At 41.5% G+C, this 24,706-nt stretch overlaps 1 protein-coding gene across 1 annotated transcript; it reads right to left on the bottom strand.

Annotated features, from left to right (window-relative positions):
- Positions 1-9,415: 9,415 nt before the first annotated feature.
- rel (v-rel avian reticuloendotheliosis viral oncogene homolog) lies at positions 9,416-24,706 on the bottom strand. The gene is made up of 11 exons (XM_073482255.1): positions 24,626-24,706; positions 24,189-24,227; positions 22,251-22,390; positions 21,699-21,847; positions 20,802-20,893; positions 13,403-13,543; positions 12,584-12,688; positions 12,159-12,377; positions 11,961-12,026; positions 11,773-11,847; positions 9,416-11,645 (listed from the first exon to the last, which is right to left on the bottom strand). The coding sequence occupies exons 1-11, from the start codon at positions 24,630-24,632 to the stop codon at positions 10,744-10,746; spliced, it is 1,935 nt and encodes a 644-aa protein (XP_073338356.1). The 5' UTR covers positions 24,633-24,706; the 3' UTR covers positions 9,416-10,743.

Below are 24,706 nucleotides of genomic sequence, written 5' to 3'. Positions count from 1 at the left end.
TACATTTCCTTCGAATCCATGTACAATTATTTTTTTTATTTTTCACGTTTGATTAGTCTTGCCTGAACCCAAACAATAACATGCACTGTGCGCCTGTGTCCAGTAGATGGTGCTGTCACTCATCAGAACAGCCTGCAACATTCCGGGAAAGGGGGAATTTCCCTCCTCTGTAACACAGTGTGGTCAAACAAAGAAGAAGGATTTTCATTAGTATTTCACTAATGTCCAGTCACATTAACAACAGTCATACATTCCTAGGGGTTTGTCGCAAGAGAAACATTAACACTGCCCCAAGGTTTGGACTGTGTATGTAGGCCTGCCTACAAGACCTGCACTAAATTAGGATATAAAATGTGAGTTGAATAAAGTGACTTCATGAGAAAATAGTGTTGGACATGTCATGATTTCCCTCAGCTCCCTTTTCTTCTCTGAAATCCATTCTAGGAAAGAAATAATATTCCGACCTGTTAAAAACAGATCCATCATTTCACACAATCAGTTTACTTGCAAAGCAGAATGCTTAAAGGATAAGTTCACCCAAAAATGTAGATTCAATCTCTTCAAAAACTCTACCCCCTGCAGATGGAAAGTCGGGTGAAGTTTCTTAGCCCACGAAACATTTCTGGAGCATCGCAGCAAAACAGCGTCCTGCTAAACAACTGAAGTAGATGGGGACTCGTTCTGAAATGTAAAAAAGAAACATGAAATCAGCTTGTCTGAAAGAATCAAAGCCTCCAAATGGAGACCCTGAGATCCAAAACAGATTTTACAAGACATCATTTACACCCTTTTTAAAGGATCTTCACTCTCGCTGCTAAGCTAAAACCTTAGCATGCACCCTGGCTAAAGTGGTTGGATTTGCTCAATGGTGTAAATATAGTCTTTTTTAAATAGATTTGAGATCTCTGGGCTTCCAGAGACTTGGATTATACCAGACAAGCTGTATGGAGCCATTTAATGTTCATTTCTTTTGGTTTTTATATTTTAAAACAAGTTCCCATGTACTTCAGTTGTTTAGGAGAATGCTGCAAAGCTGTCTTGCTGTGAAGCTCCAGAAATGCTTTGCAGATTACAAAACTTCACCAGACTTTCCATCAGCATGGGGGTGAGAAGATAATTGAATCACTACATTTTTAATTCTGGGTGAACGTATTCTTTAAAAAGGAACAGTGTTAGTGTCGTGACATCACTAGTCACTTGTCTCATTTCATTGTATTGCTGACATAGTAGCTGTGAGATTTGACTGGCAGTACGTGACATGTCTGAATTTGGTGTGAGGATGGATTCCCCTTTGAGCTTTCACTAGCTCACAGCGTGAAGCCAAGCGTTATTCAGTTAACCCCGTAGTAAGGTTTGAGGGGGCGGCTTGTGTCTACGCCACTGTGAGTGTGAGGAAAGCTGCTCTTGAGCTCAAGCGGCGAGTGCAGAGGTGTACGGTTTGGTTTTTTAGGAGGGAGGCCCTGTGATGTCAAGTGTGTGGGGGGGAGCATGTGCAGAGCCGTCACATTAGATTCACCAGAGGGAGGACGACAGAAGACGGTTGTGTGATGCCACAATGTAGGTGTGTGAGACTGAGGCTGCCGTGTACGATATGACGGTGTCAGGATCCCAGGCCAAACGTGGCAATCCAAAGTGTTGGCCTGTGATGTCGCTCTGCGTGGGAAGACGCTTGAGATGATGATGGTCCTGGTATTTGGGGTTTGTGCTGAGCATGTGTGACCTTTTCTTCTGTGATGATATTGGAAGGTCAGAGACGCCAAAAGATCATTATATTCGTGCAAATGATTAAAAACAAGCTTTAGAAAAACAATAAATGCTCAGAAGTAGGAGGACACCCAAGTGTGACATTTATGTGATTGATGAATTTAAATATGCTGCAGTTTGCTGGTGTCATGCTTTCCACCAGATTCTGGGCCGCTCCCATTCCCTCCATGCATGTCTGTTAAAGCTTTAAAATTAAATGTGATGAGGAAATATCTATCAAACTGCTGACAGCTCATCAACACTTACTAAGGTAAGAATTTCACACCTTTTACCACCGAGTTTAGTCGATTTTCAGGGGAGAACCACACAAAATCAGGGCTAACTGTATGTTGGAGCACGGCCAGCAAGCCTCAGGCTAAAGTCGGGGTTAGCCCACTTCTGCCAGTGTGAGCGCTTTCTCAGCCTGTGGCTGAGACGGTTCTAAGAAAGCTTTTAGCCCTCGGATAAGTTCAGTGTGAGTCCAGCGATAAAAAAAACAGCCCCCGGAGTACATTAAAGGCTGTGGACTTTTTCTGGCTGTATAGTTTATGATACTTAAGTACAGTTAGAGTCAGATGAGGCTCCTCAAGCTGAATGTTTGAAAGTCTGGGAGTTTGGAGAGAAACAAATCTGGTCTCGGGAGGAAGAGTGGGTCTACATGTCGAAGTGTACTTGAGCAAGATACTGAACCCCAAACTGCTCCTGGTGGCTCTTCCTTCGGTTTTTGAGTCTATGGGCTATAAATGGTTAAGAAAACAACTTAAAAATTAAACTTTGAGAGGTTGGTAAGAATAGAAAAGCGCTATATAAATGTACCATTCCTGTTGGATGGGCAAGAAACAGAAAGATGCAGGAAAAAAAAACAAAACAAAACAAAACCTTGTGCACCAGAATTCACTGTAAAGGGTAGTCTGACATTTTTGAGAGAAATCGTTGCTTATCATTACAACCACATTTTACACAGATCTGTGAAAATTTCTGGGCCATCCACAAACTTGCCCTGTATATTCCTGCATCATACAACCACAATACGTGCTAATCATTTAGGACTGTATGACATGATAAAAAAATGCTCTAAGAATCCCTCAGCAAATGTGTTTCTGTTTCTGAGGACATATTTAGCCGACTGCTCCAACCACACCTATGACCTCACTCTATCACTCGCCCCGAAATTCCAGCGTTCCTGCCCGGTTTTATGCTGTATTTTTGCCGGGCAGCACGTTGGATTGGCCATAAAGAGAAAGAGCTGTGTGTACTTTTCACAAACACTGCTTCCTCCTTGCTGCGTTGTGTGTGTGTGTGTGTGTGTGTGTGTGTGTGTGTGTGTGTTCTGCTTTTGCTGCATATACGTGTATTGCACAGAGCAAACATGGTGGACAGGAAGATGGCTTCTACAAAAGTGGAACTGTCAAGAGAAAATATTAGTGGAACATACAGAACTCAGTTTAACATATTTTGTGTGACTACTTGTCAAAAAAAGGAAATAGATAACACTAGTGTGTGCTACAGTGGACTTAAAGGTATTATTATCAAGTTCTCTTGTCTGTAGACAAAGTGTAAAAAGGCAGACGGCAGTACAGAAACTGGGAAGTTAAGAAAAAAGGGTTTTAAGTTTGAACTAGCCTGCTTAGCTAAAGTGCTTAGCTAAAGTAAACAGGCTAGTAATTTAAGCTGTAAAACCTTAATATTATAGCCTACCTTTTTAAGACGATTGTATTATAGGGATGAAATCAGATACTGTACTTGGCTATAGGCTACGTTTGGACAATCTAAAGAGCATCTAAGCTAGGCTAGTTCACTTTGTTTATCTTAACGAGTATCTAGGCTAGACAAGTTAGCCTTGTTTATCTTAAAGAGCATCTAGGCTAGGCTAGTTAGACTTGTTTATCTGGTAGGCTATACCAGTTTTTGTCTTTTATTATTACATTTAGCTACTGCCTTATGTATGTGGTATAGCAGCAAAATTGATTTAATTTAATTACATTTTTTAATAAACATGTTGTCATATCACTCCAGCTAGCGAGTCAATCTATACGTTGGGTTTGGTTTTTAGCCTACCTCTCTGTTACAGCTAGTTATAATAGTTATAGTTGTAGCTAGCATAATAACTCCATACAGACAAACAGAAGTACCACATAGCTTATGCGGGTTGTTATACACATATGAGCCTGTGTTTTGGTTTTGTAGTTGCCGAGCAATACACTTATCAGTGCTGAATAAATGACAGCAGTGCTCAATACTTCTTATCCACTTGCCATGTTAACACAAACAAAGAGTGCTCACTAGTTACTAGCCTGACTCAGTCATCTTTAGGATAAGATCTAAAAAAAACCTGACGTATACCTAAACCTACTGAACACCCTGGAACACACAGGTAGGCCAACACACCGTTCTGGTCAAACACTACACTGTAAAAGCTTCGTGGGATTTTCCCTGCTCTGAAACATGAGTTACATCTTGCATGAGGAGCCTCTCTTGCTACACATAAGGTACAATACCTATAATTAAAATGTGCTGCAGGAAGTTTGCAAATTGTAGGATCAGGGAAATTGCTCTGAGAATGGAAGTAATAACTGTTCTCCATATTTCACAGAGAGGTCTTGGCTCAGTGATCTTATAGGTGGAAAAGATGACTATATGTAGCTGTGACATTGTTTGGGCATCACTCCATGAGCTGATTCTGAAAAAGACGGTAAGGTATGGACATTTTGAAGCCTTATGCAAAAACTTGTGAGTAAATACAGAGGGGAAGGAGGTAAATATAAATAAAATCTAACTATCTGTTGTCAGTATTGTATGCACACACCTCTGTTAGTGCACTATTGTTTGAATACGTCAGCGACGAGCCTGCCCCTGTGGTAACGTCAGCCTAATTTTGTGAGATAATGGCGGGTTCATTCAGGTGGAGTGTGACCGGATGCCGGTGTTGTCAGCAACCATCTGCAGTGAAATAGGGTTTGCAAGCTTCAAAGGAAGGGGAGCGAGGGGGAGGAGGGGAGTGGAGGGAAAGGGGAGGAGACAGAGCAGCAGAGGAGGGGCATTACTGGAAATAGGTGGCTAAACAGGTCTAGCTCGCCTTTTCCAGGACATGGTTAGGAAATACTGAAGAGACACACTGCGCCAAGCATCTAGGACAAACTTTCACTATGTCTACACAGAGCGGCAGACATGCTGCACACACAGACGCAACATGCAGCACATGCATGACTCATGCTGTGTTTGTATTGTGAGGACCTTGTGTTCACCCCGTGTGTTAATACTCCTGCAAGTTCCTGGCAGAGGTTAGGTATCTTGACTGATGAGGTAATACCTCGTCCCTGTCCATGTGACAACATTTGTGATTATAGTTAAAACGCCGTGTTAAATTGTCAAGTCAGGTAAACTTTATTTATATAGCCCCAAAATCATAAATCACATTGCCGCAGGGGACTTAAGAATCTGTACAGTGTACGATAACCTCTGTCCTTAGACCCTCAATTTGAGGAAGGAAAAACTCCCTTCACCAATAAGCAGATTACAACAACAACATTTTTTATTTTAAGTAGATTATAAAATATATGTGAAGAGTTCGGATCCAGGATGACGACTGAGCAGATTGATACGACCTCCTCTCCACCTTCGGGACCTGGAGGAGGGCAGAGAGGCCACACAAAGAGAATTAAAAAAAAATGTAGAGTGTAAAACATAAGTGAGCGAGGATCCATAAGGGGGGTAACGATCCAGATCCAGCATCTACTGGGTATTAGGCACCTACAGCCAGTAAAACAGAAGTTCCTGGGTCAGCAGGGTGTAACCACACAGCTTTCAGCTTAAAGGAAACAATCAAAAAAGCCGCAGAAGTCTAGGACATCTTCATTGTTATCGAAGCAGGATGTCAAGCATGATATTAAATGTCATTATTGGTCTTTACAGCTGTAATTGTATGAAGGTGTATAAGAAATGCAGCATTATCTTTCTCATAAGTCTCAGGTGAACTCTGGCTAAAGTCAAGAGGAAATTATGTCAGCCCAGTTCAGATGTCTAAATATAAAAGTTATGTCAAAAGGTCAATGTAGTAACCATAGTTACAGGAACCATCATTTCACCGACTGATTAAACTCATTTCACCTCCTGATTAAACTAAAAGGAAGACATTTTATTTACCAACTGTGGTTGCGGGTACTTTCTAAAACTCACCCATTGTTTCACTGTTGCCAAAGCCAGTAAGATTACTCTAAAGGAGACGTATCATGACTCATTCTCAGGCTCATAATTATATTTTGGGTTACTACTATCTACGAGACTATTCGTTCCTTTTCTATGAACAATATGTTAAATACATTTGTACAAAGTGAAAGGCATCGCTCGTAGTGACATACCCACAGAGAATTATCCCCTGACTCTGCAGTTCAGCTCTACAGAGCGTTTTAGCACCTTTCAGTTTATTGTCTGCAAATGCTTAAATTCAGCTTCACTGCTCTCATCAATACTGTTTCCGACCGCATCAAATAGGTTCTGATACGCCCAGTGTGGCCTACCTGCCCACTTTAAAATTTAGTTAGTGACTAACCGGTGAACACAGTGGAGCATTTATCAGCTCCTACACCAAAACAGTGCTAAAGGGAGCGTGAATAGGAGTTCTGTTCAGAGGTGGCCAAAAACACGACTTTAAGCGAATGCTCAGGTTGCTCCATGTCTCCTGGATGTAGTAATAGTGAAGCCATGTGAACTTTATGAGATGATGACATCTCAAACCTACGATTTTTAGCTCGTTGTCGAGTTTCGACCCAAAAAATGCAGCTGTAAAATTGTCCAAACAATTGTGTTTAATATTACAAGTGTCATTTAAGGTTGGGTTCAGCAGAACCGCCTGAATCAAGGTGACAGTTACTGTAGATTGAATTGAATGTTCAATAATAAAAATGCTGTCTGCAGATGAGTTAGGACCAGTGGAAAAAAAAAAAAAAAGCCTGTGAGCGGACCGTTTACAGTATCCTGTGCGCTGAGCTTAAATCAGGGTTCACTGTGGTTCCTTACAACGAGACAGGAAGGAAGCTACGTACAGCATTTCACATCAGTCTCCTAATACGAGAAAACACAAACATCTCCAATGTAGCACATCCTGGATTCCTTGGTAATGACGCTTCAGGACACACTGCTTGTAAAGTACCGCAGCACCTCCAATGCAGAGAAACAAGATAACAATCAAAATGTTTATTCTTAATCAAAACCTCATCGCATAAGTGTGATGAGAATATGAACGACAGGTAAATATGAAACTGTACAACAAACTCAAACTGAGTTGTCATGACTGTCATTTCAAGAGTATGTTTTGATGTTTTTTCAATGATACGCCTCTCATTTGTAGTATTGTGTATGTGAGATAAAGCTAAGTATGTATCCTGTCTCTTGACATTAGAGGTCCCATATTATGCACATTTTCAGGTCTATACTATTATTAATGGTGTTTACAATACAATGTTTACTGGCTTTAATGTTAAAACACAGAAAACCTCAGCTTAATGTGTATTTTGGGATGTAAATGTCGGTCTGCCAGACTGAAATTTCTGAGACTATTAGACCAAATGCATTTGAATTTTGTACAGACCTGCGTGGTTGCCAGAGAGACATGTGTTGAAGTGCCACTGAGCAAGACACCGAATCTCCACAAGCTCAAACGGCTGATGCTGATTTGACTTTTTGATTGATATTCAGTAGATATCAGTAGATATCTCTGTCCTGCCACTGGTTTATTGAAACTTTGAGGTAACAACCAGTTTCACATGTGTCAGAATTGCACGTCATTGCATATAAAATTACGTGCAAACCAAAACGTAATTTTGATGCCTACTGTTACACACAGACAACAGGAGATGACATAAATACTCTGCCAATCCTCGATTTTATCTGGTGTAAGTCATAACAAAGGTATGAGGAAGATTAACATCTGGTTTTGCCTGCAAACATGAGGAAATTTCATACAAATAAAAAGGTGAGTCGATAGATTTCAAGTACTCTAGGCTACATTTAATAAAAAAGGCTTTTTTTTATACAGCTGTTATATTCAAATGATCACAAGGAGATCTTTGAAACCACTTTGAAATAAAAGAAACAGTCCGTATAGTACTGAACGTTGTTACTAAAAGCAAAAGCATTTACGACCTTCTAACATTAACCACAATTTGTACAAAAACAGTATGAATAGAAAAAGAAGTCAAGTATTTTGACATTTAATTTGACAAAATCAACAATAGATGATTCATAAATGTTGGTTTTGTGCATGTTTTTTTAAATTCTAAGTTAAATAGCGGCTGGTGAGAAATAGCAGCATGAAAGTTTATCCAGTGTCTCCACTTGCCCAACTAATATTACCCAACAGTATTGACTGTAATTATAGTCTCTACATTTCCTTTATTGTGCAACTGGCGACTTCTAAATTCAGACATATTCTGTAAAAAACCCACATAATTTGAATATTGACTAAACATTTCTGTTCCCTGAAGTGTGGGCCTACTTCTCAGAAACAGTTTTATCCAAGTATCCAGTCTGCAGTATGTTTGATCCGTCATAAACATGGGAGTTTTTGCTAAAATGATACAACTTGAACCAGTGCCATAAGATTTTCACGTGACTACCTTGACCACACCACAAGTGTTCAGACTTTCATGTTTAGTTTTTGGAAATGCGTTTTTTCGCTTTCTTGCTGAGAGTTGCATCAGAAGATCGCTACCAGGCTTGTGTCTGTACGATGCAACCAGGAGACGGTTAGCTTAACTTGGCATAAAGACTGGAAGCAGTATGAAACAGCTAACCTGGCTCAGTCCAAAGGTAAGAAAATACACCTGCCAGCACTTCTAAAGCTCCTTAATTAACATGTCATGTCTCAATTGTGTCTGTCTGTACAAAAAAACAACTGTAAAACCAGATTTTCCTTCACACATGAACCATGCTAGCTGTTTCTCCCTGCTTCCAGTCTTTAAGCTAAGCTAACTGGCTATAGCTTCATGTTTGACTGATAAAGTATGAGTGGCGTCAATATTTGGTCTAACTGTTGATCTTTTTAAGACACCTGTTACTCAAAACATTGGAGAATATGGCAGTTTTACAGGGTTGTGTGCCACACTAGGCAACTGGGTGGGGAGCAGTATTGTTTCCAGTCTTTAGGCTACGCTAAACTAGGCTAAACTCTAGCTAAACAACTGCTGGCTGTTGCCTACAGTACATACAGTATATATTCTACAAGTACTTATGTATTTCTGATTGGCTGGCAGGTGTCAGTTTAACCAGTCGTGTAAATGATTAACAGGGAACAGAAGAAACAACACAGATGTTTCTGTGTTAGCAATTAGAAACTGCTAGCCTAGCTATTAATCTATGTTACACAAACGTATGCCAGACTATTTCCTGTCACTGGCTGCTGGCTTAAACTACGTTTTTATGGCACAGGCATTGAGAATGGTACTGATCTGCTCATCTAAATCTTGGCCAGAAAGAAAAATAGGTGTGTGTGTATGTTATAAGTATGATAATGCACTCTGAGGTGTCCCAATATAGAAAATAATGCTTGCCTATTGCCTCCTCCTCATCTATTGTGAACATATGTCAGGGCATCTGGTCATGCATTATCAGTGCTATGTACACTTGCATGTGAAGGTCAGTAGAGATATAATATAAAGGTGAATGACACAAGACGTGGAATAAGACGGACTCCATTTATTAAGAACTGATCTTGTAGAAAAATCCCAAAACAGCAAATTTTACAAAGTAGTCACCAAAATATTTCATTTCAACGCTTCTGGAAGGCATACAAGTAAAAAAAACAAAACAAAAAACAGTTATTATGATGTTAGGATGAGCTAGGCCAGAGGTGACAGAGCCCTGTAGGCTGTTGCCAGGTCACAGAGTTGAAACCCACACAAGAGCCAGTGTTTGTTCAGTATAAGCCACATGTCCTCGAGCAAGACGCTCTGTGAAGCTATTCTTAAGAGCCTCAGCTGAATGAATGAAACAATAAAACACAAAATATATAAAAACTTCTGGTAGAAATGCTCTGAGAACTCAAAAACACATGTGATCACTGGTATGACATAGTCATTACAATAGAAAGACAACACTGAATGTGTTCCCTCCAACTTCCTCAATGGAAATTTCGGTACCTTGCCAGATCTTGAGTGTTTCAGCATGGTTATTGCTTTCACTCTCAACTGTGGCTAACATGTATGTACAGAGTTAACTGCAAATACTCTGCTCAAATATCAATAAAACAATATAATGTGTAAGAATCCTTTCCAAAGCAATAAAGAAAATCCCTAGCATCAATTTACCCCGTTTTTTTTTTCAAGATCAAACACCCCAGCATAACATTGATTACTATACAACATGTCGACAGTGAATCCAACTTCACCTGAGAAAGACAAAGAAAGAAAGTACTACATTCACTTCTTCGGAAATCTAACTTTGGCTTGGAGACCATCAGCATGTTTGATGAAGGTACGTGTAACTCCGTTTTCTTGACTAGTCGGGGGGAATATCCACTGATGTCCATAGCGCCAGCAGCTGGCAGTCAATGAGGGGAAGTGATTAGAGTGACGATGCTACTTTGCACTTCAGGTTAAGAGCTGATATGTCCTTGATATAAATGTCATAAGGTTCTTCAACTGCATGGTCCTTTTCTTGCGTCAAATTTACCAAGAAATCAAATTTGATTGATCATTTTCAGGAGAAAGCTGTCTTCAAGATTAATAATGGGAAGCAAAGACCAGTGACAGCAACCAACCCCCAATTTCTGACAATCAGGTGTTGGAAGCACCCTTTGGTCACGTCTTTACCAAAGAAAGAACTAGTCCATAGTCAACTGTACCACCTAGAAACAGTGCCGAAGGGTTATGGATCCAATTGGCAGCCAAGAATTTTGCTGTTATGCTCACTGGGCCAGAATGAATGACGAAGAAGAAGACCATTGCATACCTTGGAGCTGCTTCTGTTTATTACTTGAAACCAAAAATGTTGCCATTTGTCATTTCAGTCATTTTTCCTAGCTGAGTTGATATAGTCAGCCAAAGTTGGATAGTGGCCTTCGGAGGCCATGCTGTTGTTTGAGTAAGGATTTTGCAGATTTTTTAGACGCTGAGTGTTGCCACCACCATCTTGACTCATTGGATCCATGTTGGCGCCATTGCTCATAGGGCGAGGAAGCAAGTTGGTGTAAGTATTTCCTTGGCTTTCCCTTTGCATGAGTGAAGCATGGGTCTCTTGCACCACTGTGATCTGGGGCTCCTGCTTCAGCTGGAAGCCAGTCTGAGACCCTACTCCTACCAGGCCTTTCAGAAAATCATCCCCTTCTCCTCCCTCTATGAAGGGGTAAGAGCCCTGCCCCTGTGACGCCCCTCCACCGCCAGGTACTGACCCGTTAAAGGTGTTCTGCATTGGACTGAGGGTGAAATTGGGCCACACAGTCTGGAAACCCTGGTTCTGGTTGCCTAGATGGTTCTGGGCCTGGGTCTCAGATGCAAGCTCCTCCCTTTGGTGCTGCAGGTGGAATTGCGACTGGGACTCTGGCTGGGCCTGGCTCATTTGAGGGGCCTGGGGGGCTGTATCCAAGCACTGCAGGTCCCTCATGGAGAGCTCAGGGAGGGTGTTATTTCCAAAGTTACCATGGGAGTAACCAGTGCCACGGTTTGGCTGCTGTTGCCTGCTGCTATTATGACGTGGAATATTGCTCATGGCACCAGACTGGTTTATGGTGACTGTTTCCATTGACAGTGGGGGGTTGGGATTTACCCATGAATGGCTGACTTGTACATTCGGAGCCTGCGATGTAATCATTACATTCTGACTGCCTTGGTGATAGGGCTGGTTGAATACAGTAGGTTGTTGCTGCATCGTAGGTGTGGGCTGCTGCCTCAGGTACATGTTGCTGATGTCTGGAAAACAAATAGTGACTTTTAGTGTTATAGCAGGGCATTAATATCCTGTAGGTGGATGGAAATATTGTATCTGGCTTAACATCTAGTCATTGCTACTTGAAGAAAATCAAGGTAAAACTGTTACCTTTCCGCATGTGACTCATGGTACTCTGTGACACTGCCTTTGGCCTGTTCATAGCCAGGCATGAAAAAGGACCACCTAAAGAAAGGCCAGAAACATTTGTTGAAATACATACATGTGTACTGACATAAAAAGGTTGTATGTTGTATGTTATTTGGGTTGTATTGTATATACAGTGACATATCTCTTACCTGTCAATCCTGATATCCTCATCAAGTTCTCTCTTCTGCGCTTCTTCTCATTGTAGCCGTAAGGATCTAAGGCAGACACAAAATGGTTCATATTTATCACCTGAATCTAACTAAGAACTGGACCCCAGTTCCTGGACACAGAAGAATGGTGATAGTTTGAGTTTACCAAGCAACAGAAAGAAGGTGATCACTGCTCACCTTTATCGTCGGGCAGATATCTGAAATCCATCGGTTCACTGACTTCCTGATCGGAAGGTCTCCGCAACTGCATGTGGACAGTGACCGACTCCAATATGTTCGTGTTGTAGTAGGGTGGAGTCTTAAAGACGATGGCTACTTGGCGATGAACGTCGGCCTGGGAGAAGGAGCCTTTGGCCTCCCAGCCATCGGTGGAAAAGAATCGCACCTCGATGTCATCTGGAGGAAAAGGGGGGTGATGGAAAACTGAATGAACATGCAGAGAGATGGGTGCTATTGCTATGAAAAGCAAAATGGATTAATGAGATAAATGGATTGAATGAAGATGAATGGAGAGAAAAAAGATGCAAGCTAGATGAAAAACACACTGTATACAATGCTAATTATTTCATTGCAAAGGCTTACAGAACATTGTTAGTATGTACCTTTCTGTACTTTGTCACACAGTAAGAAGATTTCATCCCCTCCCTTGACACTGCCACTGTTCTTGTTGACGCGGCAGATCCTCAACTCGGCTGTGTTCGGAGCTCCTGACGATGCAGAAACAAGTTGTAAACATGCAACAAGTCAGACTGCGTACGACGAGTAAGATAACATTTATTTCCCCAGGAACGACATTGTCAGAATCTACTTTTCCTTGATCTAGTTGACGTACTGTTGTGAAACCCCAGCTTTTAGTGACTCAGTGTATCTTACTCAATATTTGCCTCAGGTAAGAAAAGGACTACATTGAGTTTACAGTTCAGGCTTCACCAGGTTGAGTCACATGTCACATGCCTGCGTTCAGAAGAGGAAGTGCACCATGGTAACAGTGTTGTTTGAGGGTTAGTGTGTATAAAGAACTTCCTCTTTCTCAATGTGTGTGAGGAACACTGAACTAGTTTAACAAGTGCAGCACTCTCAATAAACAGCTTTGAGGGAACATCCACTGGACACTCACACACACAAGTCTTGCAACAAATACTTGCGTACACAGACAGCTACAGGTACGTACTGTATGAACTGTATGTGTAAACACAGCTACTTGTGTAACTTCTCAATTCTTGCGTAGTATTAGCCTTTACACTTTATTTCAACTAGTGGGACATTGATTCAATTCCAGGCAAGTATAAGCTACCATCAGGCAGCTTGCATTCCTCAAAGTACAATCATCTGGCAATTTCATAATGATCTCATCACTTGTAATTGTCCAACATGGTGTCAGCATGAGCACGGTTTGAAGCAGACGGAGCTCAGCCACTCACTGTTGTCGTAGATGGGGTTGGTGACGACCGGGTTGAGCGGTCGGGTGTAGTGGCCATTCTCGTCCTGCAGGAAAACCTGGATACACAGACGAACCACGTTCAGGTCGTACTCCTCTGTCTGCAGAAGCTGCTCGCGGGGCACTGAGGTCAAACAGATATACAGAGTGTCAGTATCACATCTTCTGATGCTCACTGAAGGCATTATTACTGACATAAGACAAATCACTTGCGCACATGTCAAAATCAAAACCTGGCGCCTACATTACCCACAATGCAAAAAGCCACTGAGCGACATCACTGGAGGCAATTTATCAGATTAACTGCAGCTTCCTCTGGAGCCACAACAGACTACGCTACTGTACTTCACACATGGACCCTGTAAACACACTTTAATGTGTAAAATTGGTGGAGTTACCCTTTAAATAAAATTAGCAATGACACACAATGAAAATACTCGTTGTGAGTCCGGCATTGAAAAAGACACTTAAGATGATGATAATTATCATTTTCAATTAAGATGATTAAAAATGATGCTAAGTAAAAGTATTACAGCACAATCTGTGAATTGTCTTGTGTAAGCAGGGCATTGTTTATGAAGATGCATTTTGCTGTTGAATTATTCAAATGTTATTTTTCAGGTCTTTGGCCGCCATAAACAAATGATCTCAAAAATGACTCCACCCGAAGCTATCTGCAGGGCCAGACACCACTAAAAGGAAGTGGGTGAAATGACCTTTTACTGCCCAGACTCTAAAGAAGTTGGGGAAACTGTGGTTCTTCTCACTTTGCACTCATAACTTAACATAACAATATCTTTAACTGAACTTAGGTTGGAGATGGACAGGATATCTTTGGTTGAAATGCATCTGTTGGCTGAACTGCATTAAGGAACATTTACTCTCCACTACATCCCTCTTTATAGGGGATATTACAACAATATAGGCATGCTGCAATTGTATCATAATTAATACAGGATCACAGGATGATTCAAGAAAAGAACAATGAGAAAATAGTGTGTTACACAATTATTAATAGAAAGGTGTGAAACCATCACAGACACATAGATAGATAGATAGATAGATAGATAGATAGATAGATAGATAGTCTATAATGTTCTCGTGTTTGTCAAACCTGTAGGCTGTCCCCAAAACCTCAAATTTGGATCAACATAAACACGTCACAGATAAGCTTTTTCAAACCTCCTCAACCTACACACACACACACACACACACACACACACACATGCAAGCGTCACACATACCGCCCTCAGAGGCAACACGCAAACACACACCTTGCAGGGACAGCTTTTACTGAGAGACACCCACACACGCAGCAGGCTTTCACATCTGCCTACTTTCTCTTCCTCCACCTCTCAATTTCTATCTTTTGCGCTCACGTCCAGGCCATCCCCGCCTACAATTTGTCGCCATGGTGACGCTCTGCGACGTCACCTCAGAGTGGAAAGAAGTGTGTGTGTGCCTGCGTATGTGAGTGTCTGCTCAACACAGAAGCAAGAGATGAGAATCCCTTCACGAGTGACCATGGTGGCTCCTGACGTGTGTGAAAGTGGTGGGACAAGACCCGAGTGTAAAGTCAAATGTTCAAGTTTGTTCTTATAATGTATACAACACGAAACAAAACACTGCCATGCTGTTACACGTGAGATGTGGGGAAACTCCTCATCCTTACTGAATGTGTCACTGGACATGTTCAGTACAAACACGTAGCTAGGTAGTTTTCCTGCTCTGCTTCTGCATGCACCGCTGGCTCCAGCCATTGTTCCTCTCAAGGCTCAAGCCCAAGTGAAGCCACATGTCATCTGTGCAGTTACAAGTCTGTTTGGATTTTGCTTAGTCAGAAGTCTTCACACTTGTGACGTGACGTGAGTGTGACGGCTTTCCACAGTTGTGCAATTAAGAAGCCTAGAAACAGCAAAACAACTGCTAACATCTCTCCAAGCGTTTTACCTTCTCCGGATTTTTGTGAGAAACGATACAATGCACACTTTTGTCTGGTTTCAACATGAAACTTCAAGCTTTGTTCAGAAACTGTGATATTAGATATCAGATTCAGACAAAACATGTCAGCCTGGCTCTAACTTTAATGACAATGTTCTATATTAGATGACATCTGGGTTGGCATCCAGACGGTCTAACCTGCTGTTTTGTGTGGATACAGCCATACAGATATAGTTTGACATTTTGGGAAGTATGTTTGCTTTCTTTCTGATGGTTTAAAGAGAAGATTGATACCTCTCTCATAAATGTTTGTTAAAGAGGACACTGATTCTTAGCTTAGCTTAGCTGAAGGATTGGACACAGCTAGCCTGGCTCTGTCCAAAGGTAAAACCAAAGACACTATGTCAGCTACCAGCATCTCTCAGCTCACAGATGAACACTTTATATCTGACTTGTTTGAGGGGCGATAGTCCGATAGTGCAGCTCAGGCCGTGGCAGTGAACAGGACTGGTAGCTGCATGGCTGAGTGAGCTAACTAGCTGACTGCAGCTACAATTAGCAACAGTTAGCGGTTACCCTGGTTATTATTATTTATTTCAACTTAAAGCTCTAAACAAAGATCAATCAAACACTAAGTGAGCACTTGGGTCCTAAGAGTCACTGTCAGTAATTTGCAACATTAATAATGTCGAACAATTACACTATAATAACAAATTGTTATGACAGGAAATAACAGGTGCTCGCGCATATAGCAGGTGTGTGTGCTCATGGGGGAGTTTTAGTGTCTTGAAAAATGACAACAACACCAATGACACTGAAAATTAGCTTCTGGGGGCTGAACTGTGTCTTTGTGCGGCTTCATGCAGCTCTGCTCTACTTCAGATTTCTGTTTGGTCATCAGGTTGCTGTGTTGTGGGTGGCACCGACAGACACACAGTGGAGAAACTGAAGGAGGGAGAAATGAAGCCTTGCTCGTGTATGAAAGCGGAACTGTTATAGCAAATATTGATGGAACATACCAAGCTTGAGTGCGTTACAGGAGGAGGCAGATGCTGGACAGGTGGAGGAAAGTGGGCTGGAGGTAAAAGTAGTGGCGAGTGAGCGCGTGTTGTGGAAAGAAACTGGGCCCAGAGGCACCAGGCGTCCTGGCCTGCAGGAGGCTGCAGCTGCACAGGGACGAGGTCATTGGCTGCGGCGTTGATGGGGACAGCGATGGTGGGGGGTCGAGGGTGGGCGGGTGCGGGGGCGAGTGGGTAGTGTGAATGTGGGAGCCGAATGTGAGAGTGAGAAAGAAGTGGAGGCAGGTGCCAAGCCTCACCACAAGCAGTGTCTCCACTGCATGACTCACAATTTCATCAAGTTTCAAGGCATGCATCATTCAGTTTGTGTGTCTTCCTAAAGCTCTTATATTAGAAATACATCATATACATAAAGTACATGCCTTCACTGTACTCTAAAAACTACTGTGTATAGCATCGAAATGTAAGAGATCTGCAAAAATAGGCCAGTTTCCCTCTGAAATCTGTGTTTTGCTTTATAGCACATAGGGAAATTACTTTAAGGCACAGAAATAAGAACGAATGGTTTGGATAGAAACATAGTGTACATTCTGTGCTGAGGCTGATGAGTAAAATGTCAATGGAAAAAAACACAAGCAAAGACAATCAGAGGAAGGAAAAGTGGCGATATCTTCTTTGTGACAGGAAGCATTCAGAATTATGGAAGTTGAAAACGACCAAACCGTTGCCCACATTATTCATTACTTCACTGACCTTAAGGTGATAACTCACAACATTTGAGTATTACGACATAATAATAAAGATGTATATACGAGGGTCTAAAAAAAATGGTGAGGACGTAAGGACTCAGACTTTTTTTAAATGGCCTTCAACATATGGGATTTTAGGAAATATAAATATGATATAAATATGAGGTCAGAGAAGATATTTACAACGGGGGAAAAAATTGCGTAATGGCACGTCAATAGAGCAACTGTCTTCAGAGACAGTGTGAAAATATGTAGCATAAAGCAGACAATAATGTTGATTGCACAAGTAACAGTCAACAACCCAGACCGCACAATTACAGTTTCTTAACCTTAGCCTCAGTTTAAAGTGTACTGTAGGTCCTGGGTCGAAGTGAAGTCTTAATTTTGCCCTGGGATCAGCAGCAGCCAGTATCAACTGCAGGTGCTGATGGAGAGCAAAGTGTTATTTTTAACCAATTATGCTTTTAGAAGTGATGGGGACTAAATAAGTCATTGTGAACAAATTGTAGTTAGACGTTCTTTTTTTCTACTCTCACAGGTGTTGAGTTTTTCCACAGGCTCACAAAGGGAAACTTTTTCCGAACACGATGTTAAGTGAGCAAACAGAACTGAGAATCAAAAGTAATACAGAAACATATTACTACGTCACACACACACACACACACACACACTGTATTCAGTTCTGCGTCATCACTACTACAGGTGAGGTGAGCTGTCTGACAACAGGCCGTGACCCTTGTGAGTCTGTGATCTCATTAGGTCTCAGACATGCTCCTTATGACTGCGCTGATGTAGCCCCAACAATGTCTCATATACATAAAGTAGGTGAGGTCAGAGGGTTTGTTTGTGAGTATGTGTGTAAGGTGGTTGTGTGTTGGGGTAAGGGACTATGAGCAGGGAGGGAAGGGGGGCGACATATCTCCCCCGACACAGGAAGCAGCTGAGTTTCACAGCAGAAGTGGTCTGAAGAGAGGGGAAGGTTTGAGCCATGTGAAAAAGACATGAAACAGGCCATCGTTCAGTCTGTAGCAATAAGTACTTTTAATCTGTGTCTGTGGTATTGACTACCAGGCTACCTGCCATCCAGCTTTCAGCTCCTATATCTATACGTGTTCATTTTACTAGATACAGTAAGTTAAACTTAACGTGACTGTTTTATCACCAGTGCAAGACTATAAATCCTATGATAGCTTTTAGTGTTGGCAGGGCTCCAGAGTCATTTCTTTTTTCACCACCGCCCTCGAAAATAATTTGAAACACCCGGAAGTGACTGAAAATCATCACAAATCAAAATGTGCTTTCTTTACCGTATAACTGTCTTGTATAGAAATAGTTGAACATATTAGCATTCAAAGTACTTTTACCACCAAACTGCACAAAGTACTTTAGTGCCCTTATTTACCGTAAAGCGGTTGTGTTGTTGCATTACACAGACGTTCACTGTTTAATGCTTCTCTGAACAGGAACTCTCAGTCCTGCTGTTAGCTGCATTAACTCTATGAGCTCTGTTAGCTCCATTAGCCAAACACACTGCCGCAGCTAACAGCTAACTAGCTCTCCTCTTGCCGATTCAAACACAGGTTTGTTGTTCACAATGTAGCGACAGGGAAAAAAAAATCGTGCGCCCCCTGCGGTAGTAGTCTCAAATTTTAACGAGTCACATTTTGAATGACTTTTCTGAATGTCGGTTAATCTAGAAATTAAAGCCTCACTCATTGTAAGTCAACAGAAATATGAGCTAATCACCAAGAACTCTTGGAAAGGTTACTTGTGATGTGATCTCATCTGTGTCAAAAGTCAAATCCAGAGTCATCTTGTCACCTCCATCCTCCCTGTAGTCCCTTTGCACGGAAGATGCAGATAACAGCTCTAAAATTAGGAGTTCTGTCATGCTACTGTCACATTTCTATTCATAGCAAAAGCCCATCTGTACTTGTGATATGAAACAAAATCACTAAAACTGCCACATTAGGAAGTAGCATGGGGGAGATGGTAAATGGTGATCCACAAAATCAAGCAATTGGCTTTATGAGCAAATACCCTATGGTTCCTAATATCCACTTTCCTCCTAGACCACAGGAATCACACAATTAAATATCATCAATACGGACATTTGTACAATCTGTAGTGATCAGTGAAAAAGAGACCACAAGTGTTTCAGTTCTTCAAATACTAAGACCTAAATTAGTTCCTCAATTTTAATACTAGCAGGCAGGTTGGAGACTTGAGATGTGGTCATATATGGTGAAGCTCAGTAGACAGCACAAGAGACTAAAAATGTCAGCCAGGGCTCGGGGGTTATATCACACACAAGCCATCTGCATCACAGATTACCTTATCAGTCTATGGGATTGAGTATGCAGTGCTTGGACTTTGCAGGACGTGCCCAAGAGAAAATGAAGTATCAAGTAAGGACACTTGTGCAAACATAGAAAGCAGTAAATCAAAGCACTTGAGCATATATGTGAAATATGTGTGGTAACAAGGAGTCCAGACATTTGGTAAATGAAGTAAGTTCAAGCACTTCAGTCACCACCTAGACTTGCAAACAATTTAAAGATGTATGATAGTGTTTCATATCTGTCAAAAACATCAGATTAGATCAACAGCTAACACACAAACTACAAGCCTATATGTAGAAATCAAGCCTGATCATAAACCTTCCATTCCCTCCATGGTTTATAGTCCCGTAAAGCACCATACCCTACTTTTATCATCATCTCTGAGGGCTGGGGAACCCCCTCGGTCCACCCTCCCCCTTTTAATGAATCCTGCATTCCCAGCTCTCACGTGGCATCCTGCACTGTGCTGAATTGAGCAACTGTGACCAAGAATGGGGAAGTAGCTCAACGCCTGTTTGTACACGAGAACCGCTGTCTGTCTGCCTGCACCAGAGGAGCACCGCAGAGTGAAAGCACATTGAGGAAATGGCATTAGCTTAGACAGCGCGGTGGCAGGAGAGCGGACTATTGCCTTGATGTTAGGAAAGTCTCCTCCAACTGTGAACTTTAGCATTTAGCTCAAAGCACAGCCATGCATACGTGTAGCCTCACAAAGCTGACATGACTGTCGAGTCTTGTCCCATCGTCAAAAGAAAATTGCAAGAAAAGGCAAAAAAACACAAATGCGTTAGTCCGTCTGTCAATACTGTCCTACTTTTAGCCCTAAGCCCATTGGTTCCTACTGAAAATGTCTGTACATCTTTAGAAACAAGATTTCAAATATACATGTACAGTTACATTGTTCAAAGGCTCAGTCATTTGCTAAACATCTGGGCTGTGTAGTTTTAAGCAAATATTGATAAAACAGAGGTAAATAATGCATTTGTTGGGGTCCTATTTTCAGTGGTCCAATGCACAGAAGAATAAGATATTTCAGCCTTTTGATTCGCACACAATACTTGCTAGTAGTATCAATTCATGGTTGGTTTTGGACTTTTTTTCAAAATGTATTGATAATAACTGACTTTTAACTGTTATAATCTTTACATTTTTGAGGAAACGACAAGTACAAGCTAATATTTGATTGTCTTATTTGATCTATTCTCAAAAACCAGAATTAGCCCAAGAAGATCCAGGATCAGTTACAAAGCTAACACTTCCCACGAGTGGGTTAAAACAGCTGACAGACAGACCAGAGACAGAATATGGAAATTGAGAGCAGCAGGACTCACCATTGAAGGGGTTGATCCCTCTGGTCATCCTCTGTACGATCGCTTCTTTCACTTCCCTCCTTCTCACACACTGGATACCCAGATTCTGGAAACTGTGTGAATAATAATATAACAGAGTTGTGAGAAACTGACAGGCTGCAACCATCTGATTATACTAAACAAATCAGGTGAGGCCACACTGAGTGAAGTATGATCTCAATAAGAATGCTGTTGAGTATAAAGTACTGTAACCGTCTGGATTTGCTTGTAAAACAAATAAATGACCATAAAATCATGAATTTCTAATAGTGTTTCTGTAGGAGTAATTCCATCGATTTACATAGAAAGACTGAAAGTGTAAACATTCTGAATTTACTGTACAAGTCCATGAGGGATTTGCAAATTACACCAAAAGATACTGACTCATTCACACTCTCACACACACACATGCACGAGTACACACACAAACACAACCTCTGTTTTCTCTCTCAAACACACAGCAAATATGGGTGATGTCACTTGGGGAATTCCCATATTGCCATCCTCATCACAGACATGGTTTGACAAATATGCTTTGTGTGTGTGTGTGTGTGTGTGTGTGTGTGTGTGTGTGTGTGTGTGTGTGTGTCTTCTTCTGCGTTTGAGAGGTCACCAATTTGACACTCGATGACTTCCGAAACCACCATGTGAAACATGAAATACTGTTAATAGAGAGCAAATTGATTATGTTGTGGTCTGTGTGTGTGTGTATGTGTGTGTGTGTGTGTGTGTGTGCGCCAGAGTTTACTTATTTTGATGATGGTGATTAAGACCGAGACTAGCGAGATAATTACTCTGATGACGACAGCGACAATGAAGTCAGTGAGCAGTACACCACATACACTGCTGGACGGACGTGACTGTGGGAGGAGAACTTACGCGATCACTCTGCGGTCTGGACCAAACTCGGCCTCGTAGAACCCGTCTTTGCAGTCCTTGCCCACCAGGTCGTGTGGATGCGGTCGGTACGGCTCGTTCTTGGTCACCAAGTAAACACGCACTTTCCCTTTACCGCAGTAATTCAGAATCTGTGGAGGCAGAGGAGGAGGATTTAATAGTCATTTATAAACTGTAAATTTGCATTTAAATTTCTATGGAAAGACACATGCAGAGGAGAGATGGAGGTAAGAATTAGATGCTTTCAGGGCTTTGTGTGTTGTTCTATAATGCCAATACAGCCAGATGTGCTCCATAGGTGCATCCAACCAAGCCACAACTAGCTAACCCTGCTGCAGTCTGGCAAGCAGTACAGAAGTATCCACTGCCGTACCGCCAGACTACAGAGCAGCTTCTTTTGTTTGTATTTATGTGTAGAGTTGGGAACTGTAACTGAGTTTAATTATATAATCTTGTGTTGCATAATGACAATTAAATGAATCTTGACTCCTGTAAATCTTTTTGGTTGAGGAGATTAAAGTTCTGTTGACCGACCTGCAGACTGGGGTAGGTCCTGTTGTTGTCGGAGCTGTTTTCACCGGGGATGCTTCCCGCCGAGCGACCCTCGCACTTGTACCTGAAGCGCATTCCCCTCTGCTTGGGCTGCTCGAAGATTTGGATCTCCGGCTCAGCCACTGGAGAGTGCAAGGATGATGGAAACAGTCAGTAAAGTGATGGGGAGAGGAAGGGATGGAGCGGTGGGAAAAGAGGGAGGTGATGATAATGCAGAGCAAGTTGAATTGGTACAGAAGTATAACAAGATTCTGCTTTTGGTGGTTTTCATGTTGGGAAAGTGAGTTCACTTGAAAAAACCAAACTTACTATTTTCAGCTGAGATTCAGAGACCAAAGTGGTTTAAAATAATTAAATTCACATTACGCAACCTTGTATGCTTCCTCAAGTTTTTTTTAAACATGACTGTGAGACAGATTTTGGTAATTTTTGCTTGACTTTTGCTGGAGACACAAGTTACAAGGTCACACAATCAGGATCAATAAGTCAAGCTGAGGTATACTCAGGTAATGACCGTGTTTCTGACGTTTAATAACCCAGGAAGCAGAGAATTTGCAGGTCAAAAAACGTCTAGCCTTTTTGATAGCAGACATTGTGAAATGTCCGCCTATTATTAATCGTTTGTTTCTTAAAATCACACTAAAAACTTCCCGAAGCCTGTTTTTTTAAGTTGTATTTTGGAGAGGTGTCTACAGGTTTGTGTAAAAGTGATATCTACCACCTGACGATGGCTGCAATTAAAATGTTTTTGCCAAATGCTGGCTCAAGAGAATCCTCTCCACTATGAACTTACTCGGAGACACTGTCAACCATCTAAAATTTGAAGCATGACGTAATGCACACCCTTCAACTCTAGAAGGACAGAGGTTAAATGAGATAAATACTCTCAGGAAACAGGCACTGATTAATGCTCTTTTCTTGGTGATGTTGCCGAAATCCCTGTGTAATGATCTATACTCGTGATATGTGTATAGTTGACAAGCTCATGCTAGTCTTCCTGTTTTTGTTCGCTGCTAAATCTAAAATGGACACGGTCTGCTTCATTAAACAACAAGCACTGGTTCAGTGATTTGCAGTAGGTCTGCACGTCTTGATAAAATTTATGCAAAGTTTGGTTGAAAAGTGAACATTTGTAGCAGTTTTCAGAGTGTGATTGTGCTTCTCACTGAAATGGACATACTGCTGATGCATTATATTTAACCTGGATGTCTAAAAAGCATCAATTTTAGCCCGATTAAATGTACAAGCATCTTTGAAAGTGCAAAACAAACTGCGAACCTCAGCCTCATGCAATCAAAACAAAGCATTAAAATTAGTTTGTCCGTCCTGCTTTGACCCTTATGCATGAAACAAAACCTGCGCCACATGATGCCTGTGTGAGAGAGGAACTAAAACTGATCCGGGAAGTGCTTCAGTTTTTAAGGGCACACTGTTTCCATGGGTTTAACAACGAGAAAATGCGTTTTTGTGGACACGGCAACCAAGTGACAAGCTCTCCGACGTGCATCGTTGGCTGAGATGTTATGTGTGCCAGTATGAAACAAGTCCAGTTACATTTCTGACATGATTATGACATGTACAGTGTGCTGGCCAAAAAGGTGCCTCGGCCTTGTCCTGCCTTCCTCATTTTGCAGCTACGTTAGCTCCAAACACAAAACTCGGAGATGATGTATCTCTCACACGCAGACATTTTTATATCTCTACAAACTCATACACCACAAACTCTAAAGAGGATGAATACAAGAGGCTTCTCACACACACACACCCACACCACAGGACTGAAAAAAGCTTACCAATAAAACAAAATGAGGAAGTGAAAGACACGGCAATACATTCACAGACTGTTTGGCACTTATAAGTTTTGACTTGTGGAGACAGGCAGCTAATTTTGACACAAGAGGAATTAAAAAATGTACTCACTTAGGTGTGGATCTCCCCCGAGTATGGAGGGCATTAGAACTGAGAAGGAAAATGTGACATATGGGAAGAAATTAGACAAACAGGGATGCAAATTAGATATCCTGAATGGTATTTCACTCCGACTGGCTTGTAGTGTTTTGTAAGCTCATTCACTTCTGCTAAAGCTGTCCTGTAATTACTGGCACAGACTCCAAAAAACAGTCAATCACTGGGGGGAAGTTTTACTGTGTTGTCAAACACACTCAGAAATAGTGACAAAAGGTATTTCACTGGAGAATTAAGCATTGGTGTTGCTATTGTACATTCAGGCTCAAGATACTGACATAAATGAAAGTTAAAGTTGAGTTAGTACATGTTTTTGAGCATCACAGACACATTATATCCTCTCACTCCACTCTTTTGTTATTATACAGTAAATAAAAGGTGTTACTACTCACCATCCATGATGCACACACACTGACTCTCTCTCAGCAGTCGCACAGGTTACCGTCTCTTGGAGAAGCCCGATCTGAATGAGT

This window comes from Pagrus major, chromosome 15 (genome assembly GCF_040436345.1).
Source record: "Pagrus major chromosome 15, Pma_NU_1.0".
In the NCBI taxonomy this organism is placed as follows: Eukaryota; Metazoa; Chordata; class Actinopteri; order Spariformes; family Sparidae; genus Pagrus; species Pagrus major.
Note: the sequence above shows the minus strand (reverse complement) of the source record. Positions and strands in the feature narration are given on the sequence as shown.